Source organism: Rhipicephalus sanguineus, chromosome 2 (genome assembly GCF_013339695.2).
Source record: "Rhipicephalus sanguineus isolate Rsan-2018 chromosome 2, BIME_Rsan_1.4, whole genome shotgun sequence".
Taxonomy (NCBI): Eukaryota; Metazoa; Arthropoda; class Arachnida; order Ixodida; family Ixodidae; genus Rhipicephalus; species Rhipicephalus sanguineus.
In genome coordinates this window covers 41,408,797-41,427,299 of record NC_051177.1, presented here as the reverse complement: position 1 = coordinate 41,427,299, position 18,503 = coordinate 41,408,797, and the positions used below count along the sequence as shown (strand labels likewise).

Below are 18,503 nucleotides of genomic sequence, written 5' to 3'. Positions count from 1 at the left end.
ACCCGGCCGTCACCGCCGCGCAAAGGGCACATGCGATAACATCGCTCCGCGTGCGAGGCCTGTCGTCACTTGCTTACCAGTTATTTCGTCGGGCAATATTTTGTGTGTACACAAACGCATCATCTACGAAATATTAACGGCTGATATAACCTATAACACATTTAGGATGTGACTAGACGTGGCCAGACAACTTTGCTCATGTGGCCAGACAACGCACTGGACGCGCGGAGCAAAACTGGATTTCCGGGAGATTTCTCTATGACCCGTATAACCGGGAGAAACGTTCAAAATCCGGGAGTCTCCCGGGTAATCCGGGAGACTTGGCAGGTATGCCAGTTGCACTTCACAATTAATGGCGTATTCGGGTGGGCGATTTTGAGCGCTCTAGAGCGCTCTGAAAAGTGGTCGCGCGTTCGGTTGGCAAAATCCGAGCGCTCGAACTACCTTCGGGTGGTTCTTTCGGAGCGTCAGCCTCCGACTCGGAGCGCTCCCGACCGCTCTGACTTCGAAGTGAGAGCGTGGTGCGATCTGGCCGGGAGGGGCACTAGACGCCGCCTTTACCGGCAGGTGACAGGGTGACAGCACGAGCGCGCATTTCAGAAGGGGAGAGCATCGGACGCGTAATACTTTGCACACGTGTGTTGTATTGTGTTAGTGGCGTTTTTGAGCGTTTGTGTGGTGAGTTCTCATGTACCAAGCCATAACTGCACCATGTCGAAACGGAGGCGGCTACTGAAGGTGGACGAAACGTAAATGGTGTTACAGCAGCTCGTTCACATCGATGACGCCAAGCAACTTAATAGCGTATGGTAACGCATTACATGCGAGTACAAAGCTTAATCGTGTTGGCAAAAACAAGCGCTCTATGCCGAGCTCGCGTGTGATCGTGAACGGCGTAGGAGACGGCCGGCGTCCGCCATGCTAGGCCTACCTCTCCGAATCGTGAGTGACGGCGAGCTATTGCGATGTGCTTGTCGTTCGCGAAGGCATAGTTGTAGTGATTATTTTCTTATATAACGAAGCGTGGCTGTGCAAAGTTGTTTGTTTTGTGCTTTATTACGAAGATACGAAGTCCTCCAAGTGTGCATGCCGAGGCGCCCTATGTGGGCGGAGCCGCTGATTGCTCGTTCGCCCCGTGTGTGCTGAATCGCCGTACGCCGCACGCCGGACATCAGACGCCGCACGCCGGATCGGAGGCAAAAACGTACCATCTGTCTCGTCCTTAAACCAGCAGCTCGGATGATGACGCCAGCTCGGATGGTTGACCGCATTTGTCTATGTTTACCCGGCGGCTTCCCGCGCTGGTTGCAAGGTGGCGCTACAGGCGCGCTGCTCCGAGATCGTCGATCCATTCGGTTGGTACGCTACCTCTCGCGCTCCGATTGCGGGCTGCCTCCGCATCTGCCGACTCCGAGCCAGAGGATTGGAGCGACCAACCGAATACACCATTAGGGAACAAATATGATGCGCACAGCTCAGTCGCACACAAAAGCATCTTATGCAAACTCGTGCTCCGTCGCCATTATGTGATTGCGATGATACTGTGTCCGACTGTTCTGACGGGAGGCTGTTGCCGACGCGGTTTCGGTTTCGTTTTCACGTGCAGGCACTTTTCAGACTATTTGTCGAGAGAAAAGTGCACGTTGGATTCGATACCTTAAAGTTAAGGATAACGACTCGCTCACACCTCATTTAACTAAGTAATTAATGCTGCCATTGGCTGCCATTTTCAAAAATAATTTGATCTACCATCCTTGGAGAACTTCAGGGTCTTGTCATGGGCTATGGAGGCGGTCTGTTCCCCTTTTTTGGGCAAAGCTCACTGCCACTACCAATAGTTTTAGTTTTTCGCTTATACGACGCCAGGATTATACGACGGTTTTGCGTGATCCCCTCAAAGTCGTATAATCGGGGTTCCACTGTATTTTTTTTCTGATGCATTCGTTTTTTCGGACATTCGATAATTCAGACTTATTTACATTCCCCGTGGAGTCCGAATTATCGGCCGTTGACTGTATATACAACTCATTCATAACTAATTTAGAGAAAGTGGAATTTTCGCTGCAGTTTTTTTTTTACTCTCAACACAATACGAGCCAGACAGGCCTTCGAGGTTCACGTGCGCAAACACTTGCAGTCAGCACTGCTTCCTAGAGAGCAAAGAAACAGTGGCTCCTGAAGAAGCATGCACCCTCACCCCTTTATCTGGAGTGTTCAGGTACAGGTCGAGGAGAAACACCTTGCGCCGATTCCTCACATCAGGGCTGTCGTCGGGGTAGAGTAGCTCAAGGAAATGTGCATCCTGCAGGGTGTCCAGCAGCAACTGCACCAGTGCAGGCTGCCGCTTGGCACAGGCAACATGCAGCGCGTTGTACCGGTAGCCTTCCTGCATGTACAGAAATTGTTTTAGCAAATGAATATCTGCACTTTACTGAATGTACATGAAAGCAAACGTCACTTTGAATTTGTGGCTGTGGATTGGATTTAATTGAGAACCGGGGTGGGTAGCTAAGCTAAGCTACTTAAGTTCAACAGAGACAAAAATGTCCTCAATCAGTACGTATAATAATTACTAGGATTTAACGTCCCAAAAACCATAATAAGTAGAGGGTGTGCGAATATTCAAAATTTCAAATATTTTTGAAATAGTGTTTGCTATTCGATTCTATTCGCACTGGAATTTTACTATTCAAACTATTAGAACTTCCCAAAAACGAACACAGTCAACGTCAGATTGAAAGTGACCCCTTCAGATTTTCAATATGCTTCACCTCATTACACTCTCGTATCGTGGCAAAGCTGCCTTTCAAGCTCCATTACAGTCGCAAATGTATTAACTCAAGAAAACGCTGGTTCCAACATGGAGATGAAAGATGTGGCAGAAGTGGGGGCTCAATTAATGCTGTTTTAGACCTAAAATTTGGGCAGAAAGTCCGAAAAATCGGACGCCGAAGCTTTTCAGCATCCAAAATTTCAGATGTTCTTGCATATCGACGTCTACGAGGGAGATTTGGAACTCCTTGAAGGGAGCACACCCTCGTCCACCACATCAGTTGGGCTTCCACAGAAGTTGGAAAGAGGAGGAGAGGCTGAGGAAATGGCATCTTTGCCTATCACGTGTAAAGTGTTGTCGGCAACACTTTGGTTGCACCAAATCATGTACATATACAATTCGGCCTCTACATCGCCTCATTCTTGATAAGAAAGCTATGAAACACCACCCCGCCAGTGCTTCATCAACCTAGCGAAAAGAAACACTTTCATGTTGCTCTCTCATAAGAATATGCTTAGGAATCCTCTCTAACCTTTTTTTCTGCAATTCCGCTTCGAAGTACAGTAGAACCCCGCTGTTACATTCCTCACTGCTGCGTTTTCCCGGCTGTTACGTCGTTTTCCGCCGGTCCCGGCATAGCTCCCATAGGATACAATGTATTGGGAACCCCGCTGTTACGTCGTAACTGTCGGACCGTTCCCGTATGATACGTCGCGAAGTGCGCTCGGAGCCGACCGAGTGACTACCAAAGAGAGCGGCCATGGTGCATTTTCACGCAGTTTGGCCTCGTTTGACCGTAATATTAGCCGCATGAGAGGCGCAAGCAACAGAATCTTTCAATTGATGCAAACAAAAGCATGGCCTTCGAGATTCAAATTGCAAAGATGGCGTCTATGACGTAACTGCTCGCGAAAGCAAGGCCTTCGAGATTGGCATTTACTATTGACAAAAGCATAGCCTCTGAGATTTGTATTGCACAAACATGGCGTGAATGACGTAACTGCTTGCGAAAGCAAGGCCTTCGAGATTGGCATTCACTTCTGCCATCGCGTTGGCGTAGACTCATCATCATCGTTATTTGTCGGAGAACGGGAGGAGTTCGAGCTGGTTGGAGCTCGCGTGGTCGTGCGTGCGGTTCGCGGTCGGACTCGCCGCGCCGGTCGTGATTGCGTGTGCTTAGTTCTTTCATGCCTACAGCTGTTGGTGTTAAAAAAATCACATACGTTGATTACATTTCTGTGGATGAGGCCGTCCTAAGCTCCGCGTTTCTATCCATCGACTAGATCGCGGCTGAGCGCGCCAATTTTCGTGCTACTCGTAAGAATTGAAATAAAATTCTGTACCACTAAATATTTTGCCGTTTTTCCTGTTTTTCGGCTCTTACGTTTCCCGTCTCTTACGTTTATTTCCTACGGTCCCTTCAAAAACGTATCAGCGGGGTTCTACTGTATTAGAAAAATATTCTAGGAATATTCGAGAAATATTCGAATATTCTGTTCAATTCGATTCGCACTCACACTTCAATATTCGAATTCGCTTCGCACCCAAAATATTGCTATTTGCACAGCTCTAATAATAAGATTATGAGGGACGCCGTAGTGGAGGCGCCGGAAATTTTGACCATCTGGTGTTCTTTAACGTGCACCTAAATCTAGGTAACAGGCCTCTAGCATTTTTGCCTCTATCGAAAATACTAAAAGTGAGCATTACCTACTTCCTTGCCTTCACGATATGCAGAGTAAGAAAGCGCTTCACACATCACTGTCATAACAGATAATGACCTCACTTAACCAGATGTGGTTTTTTGCTTATGGCTTGTAATCCAACATCAAGTTTGCAGACCCTATTCTAGAACGAGTTCACTGAGAGCAACATTGGTAGCAGCCAGTTCTCTAATGGCATTCATGTTTCTGAAGATTACAAAGGTTGCCTATTGAATTTTAGAAATTTCATAGCAACCGTAAAATGCCTTGAAAAGATCGAAAGTGATCCTTGGTAAGCCCAACGAAAGAGGTGACGAGCCTTTCTTAGCAGTGACTGCCACTTCAAGGCTAGCTCTCAGTTTCATTTGCGTGGTCACATTTTAAGGAAATGGAAGTTAATTCAACAGGCAACTAACGCATTAACAACTGCACGTGAAACAAAGGCAGCACCTGCAAGATGGTCGGGGTGTCACCACTTCCAACGAGGTAGCGAGGATTGGACCAGACACTTTGCTTGAAGAAGGTGGCATCTCCAGCCTCGACAGCCTTGCGCAGCTGGACCAAGTCCTGACTCTTAGGTGCTCTGTAGTTGCTGCTCTTCTCCCCAACAAGTGCCGCTGGAAGAAGCAGAAGCACAGCACGTCTGAGACTGCAGAAAGTTCGACCATTCGCGGAAGAAAGTGCAAACAGAAGCGCTCATGTCATCCCCTTTTCTACGTGTCCTGCCTATGATTTCTGCCCTAAATTGTAAACAAGTATACTAGATAAATAGTCTCACAAAGGCTGTCACAAGCATAGGCGTGCGCAGGGTTCCCCTTCGGGGGGGGGGGGGGGCGAAGGTTCGTCGCAGCGCCCCCCTTCCCAATTATGTCAATGTATGGCGCTGACATTGCGGCCCCTCCTTGTTGCAGAGCCCCTCCCCCCCCTCGCTATTATGTCAATGTGTGGGGATGACTTCGCGCCCCCCCCCCTCTTAGGAGAATAGGGGGGGCGCAACACACACACACACACATCCCCCTCTGTGCGCACGCCTATGCTCACAAGTACGGTGAGGACAAGGGTGAAAGAATCACTATGAAGAGGGCTGGAACGGAAAGAAACTGAGCAGATGTTTTTCATAACAGGAAACCTAGTTTTGCTGAAAGCAAGTGCAAGTATTGTTTGCTTGTATAATGAAATGGAAGTGTTGGTGTGGCTTACACCCATCACTCCATATTTACACATGGAGCAATGGGTGCACCGGAGCAAATATTGGAAGTCAGCCACACTCCCGTCCAAAATGCCCAGTTTTGGGCAGCCCTTGGATTCAAACGAAAGCCATATTTATTCCTTGAATTTCCCTTCTAAATTCCCACACCAAACGCCTTGACATCATAGATTTTGACAGCGTCTATCATATCCTACGTAATTACTAATCGGTGAAGATGAAATACATTGACCTCCGAGGGGGCCATAGACTTAACATACCAAACTACAGGAAATTTCGTTGGACCAATGTCACAAAAATACAGCAAATACACTTTGATTTGAAAGTGAAACATTGACTCCGATTTCCCTCTTTATTAATAAGCTTACAATGGTGAAATTAACAACATTCGAGTTCTCAGGCAGCATCCGTACAACTGTACTACTTACTGGTTGTGGAGTCTGGCGCATCCGTGCTCTCCACGGCTGTCACTGCTGGTTGAACGCTGAATGCTGCCGCTTCCTCCCTGGAGCTAAATGCCTTAAACCGAGCTCCCCGGTACTTCTTGACGCAGCGTAATGCCAGGGTGCGGTCCACAAAAACCAAGGGCAACTCTACACGAAAGAAATTGAGTTAAAGCATAATTTTTCAAAATTTCACTCGCAGCAAAAACAAATAAATATTGTTCTGCAGTTAGTAATGTTGCACACAGATCTAACTAAACTTTGTGGAGCGATTTCACTGCAAAAAGGCAATTAATATTATTACCATTATTAAAAACAAAGCAGTTTCAATGAAGTAACATTTTTTTTTTTCAGAGGATATTTCGTTGACCTAATACGTGGAAATGAAAAGAAGGATGAATCTTGAGGAAGGAAGAGATGCAGTGAGGAACAAATGTTACATTAAACTATGATGGCAACAAAATCTGAACTGTCCCCGAAATTTATGTGAGAACAGTGCATCCATAAGAGCAAAAGCTTGGTGTAAACATGGACCGCCCAGCAAGGGCATCTGCATGACTTTCTGCGGGGGAGGGCAGTCGCCACTCTTGCACACTCCCCCCCCCCCCCTCCCCCCACTCCAGAAGCCCGTGCCTACCCCTCCGGCAACAGCAAGAAGAAAAAAATTCTGCGGTTAATGTTGCTCTTGGGGTAGCTCTAAATCCCGTGCTAAATCCTGCACCAATGACGATCTTGTGTAGGCTCTGGCGCAGTTCTAAATCCCGGGCTAAATCCTGCGCTAATGTCGTTCTTGTGTATGTTCCGGTGTATACCAAATCCTGCGCCTGGTGTAGTTCTCAATTGCCGAGTCGGTGGCGCCCTGTATTGCGCTGCGCGGGTATCAGGATGTTTCAGAAGAGTTTTTCGCGATTTTAGGCAAATTACTGCGACTAATTCCTGGTTATTTCTGTAGTCTACAATATTTTAGACCTTGTTAGTTTATTTTGCACTGGTTTTGAGCATTGTTAGCCTTGCTTTAGGCCTGCATTAACCACTGCGTGACCATGCGACATCGGAAAGTGGATGGACAAGCCGGGCCCCTAAAGTGCGACGCACTTAAAACCAGGGCCGTGTGACAGTGTTCTAGACCGCTAACTTGTTGCGTCAACTCCTTGAAAGCAGGTGGGTGGCCTGCAACGAGCACCCAAGCGCGCACTACACTCACCATCGTCATCGCAGGGAGTCATCCCTGCTCCCAAGGCTACGCCGAAGTAAGCCACCGGCACGGCCGCATCCCTGGACGACAGCTTAGACGCGGTGTCGGGAGAAGCAACGGTGGCTGCGCCATCATCTGTCAAGCTGCCTTCAGCTTCGTCTTCCTTGGTGGTACCCATTGCGAACACCATGGCGTAGCACTTCTAAGGCACTGCAACCATCCTCGAAAGTGACGCGTTGTCTGTATGCCAAGGCCACAGGTGGGGTTGTCATGCGTCAAAAGCACAGCATTCAACTATTCGCACGGCGTCGCAAACCAGAAAAGAAGCGAATAGTTACTTCTTTTTTGTGTCGGCGATGCAGCTGAAGCGAAATGCGACGTCCGTCAGTCGCCTAAAATAAACTTAACCTTTCGCCGTGCATGTTCGCTCAAAACACGTTTAAAAAATGGTATAACTCTCACGTCCTTGTACGTTGCCAGTTACGCACCGCAAGGAGTATCGGTTTATTTCGAGCAATGCAACACTCCGCAGGTTAACCCGGCAGCGAGAAAAAACCAGTCTAACGAAGTTTGTTCAAAGCGAGAAACTGCCCGCAAGAGCGCGGACAAGGTGACGTTCAGCGAAGTTGCGTTTTATAAATTATTCGTACTAACCTCGGGTAGACGTTACATGCAAGAATAGGCCGGCAGCTAGTCCCCCATAAATATTCCAGTCAATTGTAGAATTTTGAGCATATTTCTAGCACAGCGCACTCCCACAAACTCGCACCGCTCGCACTCGCCAATATGGCCAGAGATATATATGGCGGGTACGTATTACAGTTTTAGCCGGGCCGCATGGTGTCCATTTAACGTAACGTGTGAAAAAAAAAATAATTCAAACTAAGATGGTTTGACAAAGTATTTAACCATATTGTAAAATTAACCGAGGTCTTTTTTGTCGAATATTCGTAGCTGGTTCGATCTTATTACGTGTACACCGAAAAGGCAGTTGAGTCCGTCAATCGCCGGACTGATTGACGGGGCCTTCGGCACCGCTTTCTTTCACCTCAGGACCTGAATAAAGTTCGTACTCACTCACTCAGTTTAAAGCGGCGCTGCCGGTGTGTGGCCGATAGAGTGAGTCTAGGGGCCGGCTGCAAGAGATGCGAAGAGTGCAAATTTAATCGTATAATTGAATAACTCTGGTGCCGACAGCTCAACGCTATCACGCACGTGCGGCTAGCATGGTCTGGTTGTAACTTGGACAAGCAAAACAAGGTCAGGGCAGAGCACAGCCTATTTCACAGTGGTCCCACTGTTTAGCGCGCTTTAGCAGACGATGCAGCTGCAGCTAGGGGACAGTTGCTCGGCTGTACATAGCTTGAACGGGCAGAGGAAAGCGATACCCGACCTCACACTCTAGTAGCTCATCCAGCCCTACCCTCGTTAACGCTGTATCCAACAACTCAGCGTTTGTCACAGCCCAAGTTGCTATGACCGTTGAAACCAGTGGAGAAGTGTAGATTGCTGGGTCAGTTGGTATGGATCCATGGAAGTAAACAGCGCAAAAATCATGACGACGCACACAGGAACAAAAGACAAGGACAGGCGCTGACTTTTAACTAAGCTTCTTTAATCAGGAGTAAACATATAAACATCGCACCGCCGAAACGCGGTGCATGCGCAAAGAACATTTGCCTCTTCACTCGCTCAAAAACCAAAGCAAACACATGCCATATATATTATATTCCAAGATATGCAAATTCCTTATGACGTAGTGTCACCGACGCCTGACTGACACATGCTTGCGACAGTTGCGACCGCCGCGTAAAGAAAAAAGAGGTTGATGCAAGGGTAGGTTGAACACATGCCCGTATCTTGCTGCTCCTGCGTTGTTTATTCAATACCTCTGTCATGTAACCACGTTTACGTGGGCCACACGGGACGGTGCCTTAATGTGCGATTAAGGAACCATCGCAATTCCTGAAAGGCCCGGGCTCACATTTATGAATGCATTGCCGACCCGTTTTTGGTTCCACTACAATTTTGTACAAACACAGAAGCCAGAAAGCACGTGAACTTGTTGAGGCCGCACACATCTCTAAACTGTCGCAAGCATGTGTCAGTCAGGCGTCGGTGACACTACTTGATAAGGAATTTGCATATCTTGGAATAAGATTTGAGACATATGTGGCATGTGTTTGCTTTGATTTTTGAGCGAGGGAATAGAGGCAAATATGTTCTTTGCGCATGCACCGTTTCGGCGGTGCGATGTTTATATGTTTACTCTTGATTAAAGAAGCTTAGTTGAAAGTCAGCGCCTGTCTGTGTCTTTTCTTCCTGTGTGCGTCGACGTCTTGATTTTGCGCTGGCTTCCATGAAACCAGTGGAGTAGCCAGAAATATGAAAACCAGTGGAGTAGCCAGAAGCGCAGCAGCGCCTTCATTGACATCATTGACATCACCGACATCATTGTAAGCGCAGTAAGCGCAGCAGCGCCTCTCTCCAGCGCGCGATCGAGATTGAGTAAAACGCCGGCATCGCGGCGATGTTCTTCGCCGCCGGCTTCAAGTAGCGGTCCAGTTTAGTCGTTGTATAGATTGACCGCCCGCAGGCGAGAAAATGGCAGCGTCCAACGTGTCGGGTGCCCCACCGCACGTGAGCCCATTCGATCAGCAGCGAAAGTCCGACATGGCGACGACGTCGCTGCCACCTCCGCTGACCGCCAAGGACCCCGCCGGTTTCGCCTACAAGACAGTGCACGAAAGGCTGGCCGTCATCTTGACCAGAACCATGGACACTGCCTCCAACGACGTGGCTACGATGGGATCCGAGGCGTGCGACGATATGAAGCTTGTCGCGGCACGCCTGACCAAGTTGCGCGACGAGATCGCAGCCAACAAGCCACTGGTTGCACTAGAAGATGACTTTGAGGATGCGACGGTATGGAACTCGGTGCTTGACAAGTACACGGCCGACGGCAAGGGCAACGCGCCCCGTTGGTACGACGCGCCTTGGCTCTACTTCGAGACCTACTTCTACAGGCGCATCTTCGGGGCGTTCTACGAGTCAGCGAAGCTGAAGGAATACGATTACTTTGCGAAGTTCAAGCATGAGGCACTGGACGGCTCGATCAATGCAGTGCGCATCCTCATAGACTCTGCGGCTGCAAGCGCGCACCGGGACGTCGCGCCGGCGGCACTCAGGCAGGCCACTCGCAGGTATGCGGCTTGAGCTTCCCTGTGCGCCTGAAGTACGTACGTTCCTTGCCAACGTCAACGTTGTCCTGTAGAATTTAGGAATGGCGTCGAAAATGTGATCACAGTCAAAACAGTGCGATTAAACCACTACAAGAAAGACCAAAAGCGCAGACCATTAACCTAGTTTGTGTGGTTCATGTCGTGGTTTTATCGCGCTGTTTTTTTTTTTTTTTTTTTTTTCCACTATCGCGTACCAACAAGCTCAATTTCATACTCTTTTAAAGTAGAAAATTTGCTATTCTCAAAATTTGACACCATACAGCCGTGTGCGTTCTCAGTCGTGGTCAAGGCAGGGTTTCACTTCTCGGTCGATATTACATGGCGCGTTTGCACAAACTGCGCAAATGGGGCTACACTGCAGTGATAATATAATTCAAACCGGATCGTGATCGAGTGGACATATGGCACTGCACTACGCTCGAAGTCTTGGTTTCGATCCTGCTACTACGACGGCCGCATTTCGATCCCCAAGTTGCACAAATAACCCCCCATTGTCCATGTAACGTCTGTACAGCCACTTGTGGCTGTACGACGATTTATTTTACACAAGGAAACATGAACACGTTAAATAGCGCAGCTTAGGCGTTGGAGTCACATATGGCTAACGTTCGACACCAGAATGACGCTCGTGCCACAGCGCCAGTGTAGTCGCGCGCGCACTTCGTTGTCGTTGTCTTCAAGCGAGACATGTCAGTCCAAAATTGTTCAGGAAATAGTCGGATCATGGCGTTGGCAACTTAACCCATAATGTGTTTATTCATTTAGCTCGATCGCGATTATAAACGCGCACCGACTGGCCATGGTTCAAAGACAAGAAAGCGATGTACTAGCTCCACTATACGGCTTCCCTCATAATCATATCGCGGTTTTGGGGCGTAAAACCCCAGATATTACTATTAACTTTTATTCAGACGAATTATCAAGAAAATTTCATCACCTGGCACATATGCAACAGTGATAAGTCAGACTATATATATATATATATATATATATATATATATATATATATATGAATGTGTCGCCGCAGCGAATGCGCCGTCCGTCGTGAACAAAGGGCTGTTGCGCGCGTAAGATAAAAACGTGGGGCCTAGCCGAGAGCTAAGTCTCAACAGGAGGCGAGGATGTGATGAAATGAGCATCTTTCTTATTAAAACAAAATAATTGAGCACTATGTATACGTACGGTTCTGTCCTAGCTGGTAATGGAAATGGGTGGAATAGGGAATTTTCCCGGCTTATACGTAGCTTTTCTTCAGAGGACGAAAATGGTGTTACAGTATGCGGTGTGGGGTATTGTGGCAGAGCATCGCATCAGTGAACACAGCGCCGTGTCCCGTCTGTGTATACCTCGTGCGCAGGTTAGTTGAAATTTCGCTGTGGGGCAACCGATGCGACCTGTCTCTGTCCTGCGGTGCTGACGCATCTAGTCAAGCCGACGCTTTGCAAAAGACCGACGCGCTCCGGCCCTTCATCATTTCCAACGACACCGACAAGCTGTTGGAGCACCTGTGGAAGCTTCGCGAACGAAATCTCGGTGGTAGTAAGTCAAGTACGCGGTTGCACTGCGTAATGGACAACTCGGGCTACGAGCTATCCTCGGACTTGGTCCTCTTCGACTTCCTGCACGTAACAGGCTACGTGACCGGCGTGACGTTACACGCCAAGGCCATACCGTACTACGTCTCGGACGTGATGCGCCGGGACGTGTCGTGGACTCTGCGCAAGATGCAAGAAAGCCAGCACGAGTCGATGCGGGCGCTCGCAGAGCGATGCCAGCGTCGACTCGCCGACGGCGCCTGGTCCGTGCAGGACGACATCTTCTGGACGCAGCCGTTCGACTACGCCCAAATGGCGACGCGGAGGCCCGAGCTCTACAAGACGCTGCAGTCGGCGGACTTGGTGTTCTTCAAAGGGGACGTCAACTACCGCAAGCTGGTGGGAGACCTCGAGTGGGACCCGTCGGTTCCATTCAAGCAGGCGCTCAGGGGCTTCGAGCCGACGTTCTTATGCACCCTCCGCACCATCAAGTCGAACACTGTGGCGGGTGTGGACAGATCGGTTGCCCGCGAGGTGGCGCAGCGATCGCCGGACTGGTTGATCACGGGCGAGTACGCGGTCATACAGTGCGCGGGAACGGCCTAAGCGGTTTCTGACGCATCTGCGAAGAACACAAAAATTAGCGAGGTCGTTTTGTCGATATTAGCGGACGTGTATTAAATAAAATTTACGGCGTGAGCGTTTCTTGAAGAAAGGTGGTTCTTCAGGTTCAGAAAGTAGAAAGTTGGCACATAGATAGTGGATGATCTTAATTTTAGGTCTGGCGGTCACATGCCGCCAGTGTCCCACAGGCGGCATGTACCTTCCTGCCGAGCATGTACCTTCCTGCTGAGCACCAGGCCAGAAGCGCGCTTGTACCCATTTTAAATTACCGGTCCCCGTAGACGCGATTTCACGCGGCAATCTGCAGCTCTCTTTCGGTCGACTGTGGTTGAAAGATGCACTCTAGGAATTAATTCAGATAGTGACCATGTTAAAGGGCACGATCTGACAGTGCTTGAAATTTATTGCCGATCTTCGGAACGAGTGATCTGCGTAAACTGACCGCGCGGCTCCCACGTGCGCACGTGACCGCGGCAACAGGAGGCCTAAAAGAGTTTCTAAAAAAGTTTAACGGCAGGGGCAAAGAAGCTTGCAGATGTGCACGAGTGCAAGATGAGACGCATGCTGCGGTGACGGATATAATCAGATGTTGTGCATTGTTTCGTTTTCATCTTTTGTGGATACAAGCACATCTGTTCAAGTTATTTCGCTCGCGAGTAAGCTTACCCACGGGCAATATTATTCCGTCAGGTTTACACAAATTCGCGGCATCCAAGAGTAGAGTCTTTTAGCAAGTTACGGAAATACGGTACGCAAATACGGTAAGGCAGTACGGTACGGCTCCTCCTTTCCCGGTCGTTGAGCGGCCAAAGCACAGCCAGCGGGAAAGGAGGAACGCTACCGTACTGGCTTACCGTATTTGCGTGCCGTATTTCCGTAACTTGCTAAAAGACTCTAGTGGATCACGTGATCACCGCGGAGCTCCGATCACGTGTCCAGTGGGGCGAGCGCCGGCGCTTTTTCTTTCACCATGGCCATAAGCGTGCGGACAAGGGGGGGGGGGGGGCGGGCGGGGGGCGCTGCGATGAACCTTTGCCTAGGGAGCCTACATGACCGCTTCGCCCCCTCCCCCCTGATGGGGAACCAGGGGCGTAGCCAAGGGGGGGGTTGGGGGGGGTTCAAACCCCCCCGAAATTTTTCAATTTTGCTTGCGTATATAGGCACGCACAACGCACGCACGAACATACATAAAGTATAGTTGAACCCCCCCCCGAAAAAAATTTCTGGCTACGCCCCTGTGGGGAACCCTGCGCCCGCCTATGACCATGGCGGCACCAATGGTGACAGGCAATTGCATGCATCTACTTGTTTGCAGCAGTATAGAATTATAACGAAAAACATTTATATTATGGCCAAGTGGCTGATTATGCATATTATTAATATACAGTTACTGTGATTAATACTAAAGTCAAAGCAAAGTTTTGCACTGTATTGACCTTTTTACAGACGGCTCCCTGGGCGTGGCCATAATCCTCTCTGGGCTGTGGTAAATAGGCATGAAAGCTCAAAAATGCACTGCCGGGGCTGTGACGTCAGCCTCTGAACTTCCGTGCCAGTCCAAAATGGAGGTGCTTCATCTCTCCAGTGAAAAGGTCTACAGATCGTGCAAAATAGTGGTACAACTGTATGTTATAAACATAAACAATATAAACAGCACCAGAGATGACCAAATTAGCCCTAAAGTGTAATTAAATTACATTATTTACTTTTCTGGAATTTCTTAAAATGTAATTGCATTACAAAATTATAGCTGGTCGAAAGTGATGACATTACATCACTATTACTTTTGTGAAGTAATGAAATTACTTTGAAATTATGACGAAATTTTGTTAAAGTAACACTGAAATCTTGGATATTTTCATTGCATTGTTCTCACTCCTGAGTTTTGATACTCAGATTAGCTTGTCTTTTTTTTTCTTTCCTTTTTTAGTCACTTTTTTATGCCATAAGGAAGTGGATATGGTATGTTTTAGTCAAAACTAATTGAGAGCGTAATCAGTCATTTTCGCTTGCTTGAAGTAATTCACTACGTTACTCATTACAGCAAGAAGTAACCTAATTACTGTAATTCCATTACTGCCAAGTCTGAGCAGCACACATCTCATGTTGTACAAGAAAATGAAGACTTGTAGGACAAAATTATTTTATTAAGAAGCATACCCATCAGGTAGTCGTCAGAAACAAAGTGCTAACAATAAACTAAAAATATAACTCCTGCAAAATATTGCAAAAATATGTAACAATATGAATAAGCAACAGACAACATAAAATATATTTAAAAGCATGAATTAAAAGGTCCTGCAGTTCTAGCAGTCGTACATTATGTGGCAATAAACATTTGTAAAATAGGAAGTTCAACAGTACACTGGGGTCAAGCATTCCGGAAAGGTGCCTGATAAGTTGTTAAAGAATAAGTTATTACGTAAATAAGTTAATATGGGTCAAGCATTCTGGAAAGATGCCTGATATGTTGTTAAAGAATAAGTTAATATGTAGATATGTGCTTCTTAACATACAAAGCATTTACTATGTCATAACTGTAACAACATAGATGCTCAAACAGAAAGAATAAGTTGATATACAGACATGTTCCATAAAATACAATGCATATACTATGTCATAGGTGGCACAACAGACCGCCAGAAAGGATAGCAAGCAAGGCACGAAGCTTTTGTCAAAACATACAGTTAAGGAGAGTGCAGAGGCTCTTAATATACAGAGCATTTACTATGTCATAACTGTAACAACATGGACGATCACACAGGAAGAAGAGTGAGTTAATAAATAGATATGGTCCTTTAACTGCAGACCACATACATAAAAAGCAAAACACGAAGCTTTTTGTCGAAATGCAGACAGTTAAAGGGAGAGTAGAGGTGACAAATCAACAAGTACAAGCAACAATGACTAGAATGCAACTGTGAAGTTCACGCTTTGAGGTGAATCTCAAAATTATTGTGCAGCATGGACGATACGTAGGGCCTCCTGTCGTGTCGTTTCTGTGACGTTGCTGGTCTGAAACACACACAGGCAAATTAAATGAATTAAATTTCGGGTTTTCACGCACCAAAACCACATGATTATGAGGTACACCCGTATTAGGAAACTCCAGATTTATTTTGACAACACGGGATTCTTTAACGTGCACCTAAATCTTACGACATGGAAATTCTTACATTTCACCCTGGGCTTATCGTGGTTTTCACATTTTCAACTTAGAAATGGCAGTCAATGCACGGTATTCTCATGTCTGTCCTTTCACATAATCGCACTGCTGGGTCGCATCTTCGGGTATTTGTCAAGTCGTATCAAAAGGAAGGTTGAAATTATTGAAGCTGAATTAACAAAAGTCAACCGAACAGAGACTAATACTGCAGTATTAGCAAAAAACTAACTGATGGCTCGCTTTGATTCGTGTAGTGAAATTGAATTCATTGTAATCAATCTTTCTTTACTTCCGTTGCATTAATGAAGCTGAATTGGTGCTGAATAAATGGAAACATAGTCCAAGCTAGCATCAGAGTAAACGGTACAATGAGGTTACAGAGTTTACAGGCATTGAAAGGAGTCAACTGATGCAGAGAGAGAGAGAAAGGTAGAGGAAAGACAGGGAGGTTAACCAGGGGAACTCTCCGGTTGACTACCCTATACTGGGGAAGAAGAAAGGGGTGTGTGAAAGAAGGAAAGAGAAAAAGAGAGTCTGTAACGACACTACAAAGTCATGACAATAGCACTTGCTCAAAGCAACACACCAACATTGTCTGAGACCAGTCATAACTTGCCATGAAACCAAGAAACCGGAGCAACGCCCTCATAGTCGCTCGTGCTGAAGAAACTGATGTAGTATATTACTATGCCCCACATTAGTTATGCAATGCCACCTCGCCTAGCACTTTGTACCTCTTAGCTGATGTAACTGGAGATTGCTGGAAGACACCTTCATGATACAGCAGACTACTTCTAAAATGGCCAATGTTACGTGCACAGACGTTCTTTTCTTTGCAGCATGGTTGAGGTGTCCACCAAGGAGCGAACTGTGGCAAGCGAATAAGAAGGCGATGCGAACGGGGCCCGATTACGCTGTCGCGTTCCACTCTTGAAGGCAAAGCTTAAGCATACTTCAAGTTTTTGTTTTTTACATCAGTGTAGTATTTGCACACGGCTTCATAAGGAATCAAGTAATGCATCTTGAAGAGTTACTTTGAAACAAAGTGCGTGTGTTTTTTCATCGTACACATTTGACTTTTGGCCATGCATTCATGTCTTTATGAATTAATGACACCAGTTGCTTAAGTTCCCTGTACACAAGGCAGTCCTTTATCGATGTGAGTCGCATTTAACTGGCATTGTGAGACAGAAAAATGCAATTTATATTGAAATAAAACACGAGGGTTCATTCAGCATTGACAGCAAAACATCGCAGTGGTAACATGTAGGGAATATGGCAAAAAGGGCTACTCACTCCTTCACGATGGGTGACCTTGAAAACTTTGCCTTTCAAAGCGAGCTCTGGCCTGAAGGTCGTGCAAATAAACTGGCTTTCGGAGCTCAGCTCCTCTAGGATGTCTGTAAAGAGATAGAGAGAGAGAAAAGAAAAGTCACTTGTAAGTAATAAAATGGGAAGTCGGGATTAAATAAGCACAGCAGACCTAATCAAGTCCTCAGAGAAACGGAAACGAAAAATTGAAGGATACGCTATTGTACATTGAAGCTGCTTGGAGCGATTGCAGATCCCAGAAACACGTTACGGAGCACCTTGTCTGTGTACAAAAGGTGCTATTGAAACATTGAAATATTATGAAAAGCCATCCCAGGCCACGACCAAACTTAACACAACCAGACTTAAAGGGACCGACAACTGATTTTTCTCGACCCAGTTTTTTACGGCGCGACAGAAAGCTTACCCTTCCTAGCGTTTTTAGCTGCAGTGGTTTATCCTAAAAGCACGTAGTTATTTTGTAAGCAGTATTTTTCGATCTGAAAGGCACCAAACACGCATGAAGGCTTGCTCCAGCAACGCTGAGGATTGATAGCGATGCCGCTAGCCCTTGTGAAAGCTGTCGTCGTTCTGGTTTCGCAGGAGTTACTGTAGCTATGCTTAACCACCTTTATTTTGAGCTTTCAAACCATTTTTGAAAATAGCAAGCTGTTACAATGAGATGTAGTGGCTTTATACACCTTCTCGGTATTTGTACAGCGTTGTGTGCGCCTGCGCCCAAGGTTGCCTGCGCCTGTGACATGGATGGCTTGTCCTGGCAGGGGATCATTACGCCAAGCGAAGGCAGCGCCACTTTGTTGCATACAACTAACGCCGGCCTATATGTACATTTTTATGGAGTAATATCTTTTAATATAAAGAAATGAACAATATTTCAGTACTAACAGAAAAGTCATCGAACGCATACACCAATCGATGGTCACGTGACCGGCTTCATCGGACCGTTTATGATTTTGCCGCCAGAGGTGCCAAAGGTCATTTTTCGCGACTTTCAATGAAGAAATAAAAATATAAATACACCTCTCACGAGATAAACAGGGTGGGTTTGAGTCAATGCGACAGACAATCTTTCCATCAGTGCAGTCATCTCATTTCATGTTCTGGGCAGTTGTCGGTCCCTTTAACAACTTTTTTATCATATGTTCGATACAACCTAGCCACCAGAGCTATTGCGCAGGATTTAGGCAAGTCATGACAGGAGTAACATTTCTCGCTTTTTACTGCATTGAGAATTTATCTCTGTTCAGACTGTGGCAGATACTGAAGGGGCCCTGCAACGCTTT

General features: G+C 46.9%; 3 protein-coding genes across 4 annotated transcripts in view; 1 reads left to right on the top strand and 2 right to left on the bottom strand.

Annotated features, from left to right (window-relative positions):
• LOC119382805 (ankyrin repeat and LEM domain-containing protein 2) overlaps positions 1 to 8,125 on the bottom strand; it is a 41,016-nt gene extending 32,891 nt beyond the window's left edge. Inside the window, exons 1-5 of one of the 2 annotated variants that reach the window (XM_037650665.2) lie at positions 7,976 to 8,125; positions 7,331 to 7,561; positions 6,112 to 6,276; positions 4,927 to 5,093; positions 2,198 to 2,386 (exon numbers count right to left, since the gene is read on the bottom strand). In XM_037650665.2, the coding sequence (XP_037506593.1) occupies positions 2,198 to 2,386; positions 4,927 to 5,093; positions 6,112 to 6,276; positions 7,331 to 7,511 (702 nt within the window). In that variant the 5' untranslated portion in view covers positions 7,512 to 7,561; positions 7,976 to 8,125. Of the gene's footprint in view, positions 1 to 2,197; positions 2,387 to 4,926; positions 5,094 to 6,111; positions 6,277 to 7,330; positions 7,562 to 7,659; positions 7,795 to 7,975 lie in introns of those variants that run through there. The other variant, XM_037650666.2, reaches the window with a different exon arrangement.
• Positions 8,126 to 9,863: 1,738 nt separating this feature from the next.
• LOC119382807 (damage-control phosphatase ARMT1) lies at positions 9,864 to 12,795 on the top strand. The gene is made up of 2 exons (XM_037650668.2): positions 9,864 to 10,524; positions 11,921 to 12,795. Exons 1-2 carry the CDS (start codon positions 9,926 to 9,928, stop codon positions 12,702 to 12,704), a joined length of 1,383 nt encoding a protein of 460 aa, XP_037506596.1. The 5' UTR covers positions 9,864 to 9,925; the 3' UTR covers positions 12,705 to 12,795.
• A 2,782-nt stretch (positions 12,796 to 15,577) lies between these two features.
• LOC119382806 (structural maintenance of chromosomes protein 3) overlaps positions 15,578 to 18,503 on the bottom strand; it is a 43,298-nt gene continuing 40,372 nt past the window's right edge. The window contains exons 18-19 of the mRNA XM_049412325.1: positions 17,185 to 17,288; positions 15,578 to 15,737 (exon numbers count right to left, since the gene is read on the bottom strand). Coding sequence (XP_049268282.1) covers positions 15,675 to 15,737; positions 17,185 to 17,288 — 167 coding nt within the window. The 3' untranslated portion in view covers positions 15,578 to 15,674. The remainder of the gene's footprint in view (positions 15,738 to 17,184; positions 17,289 to 18,503) is intronic.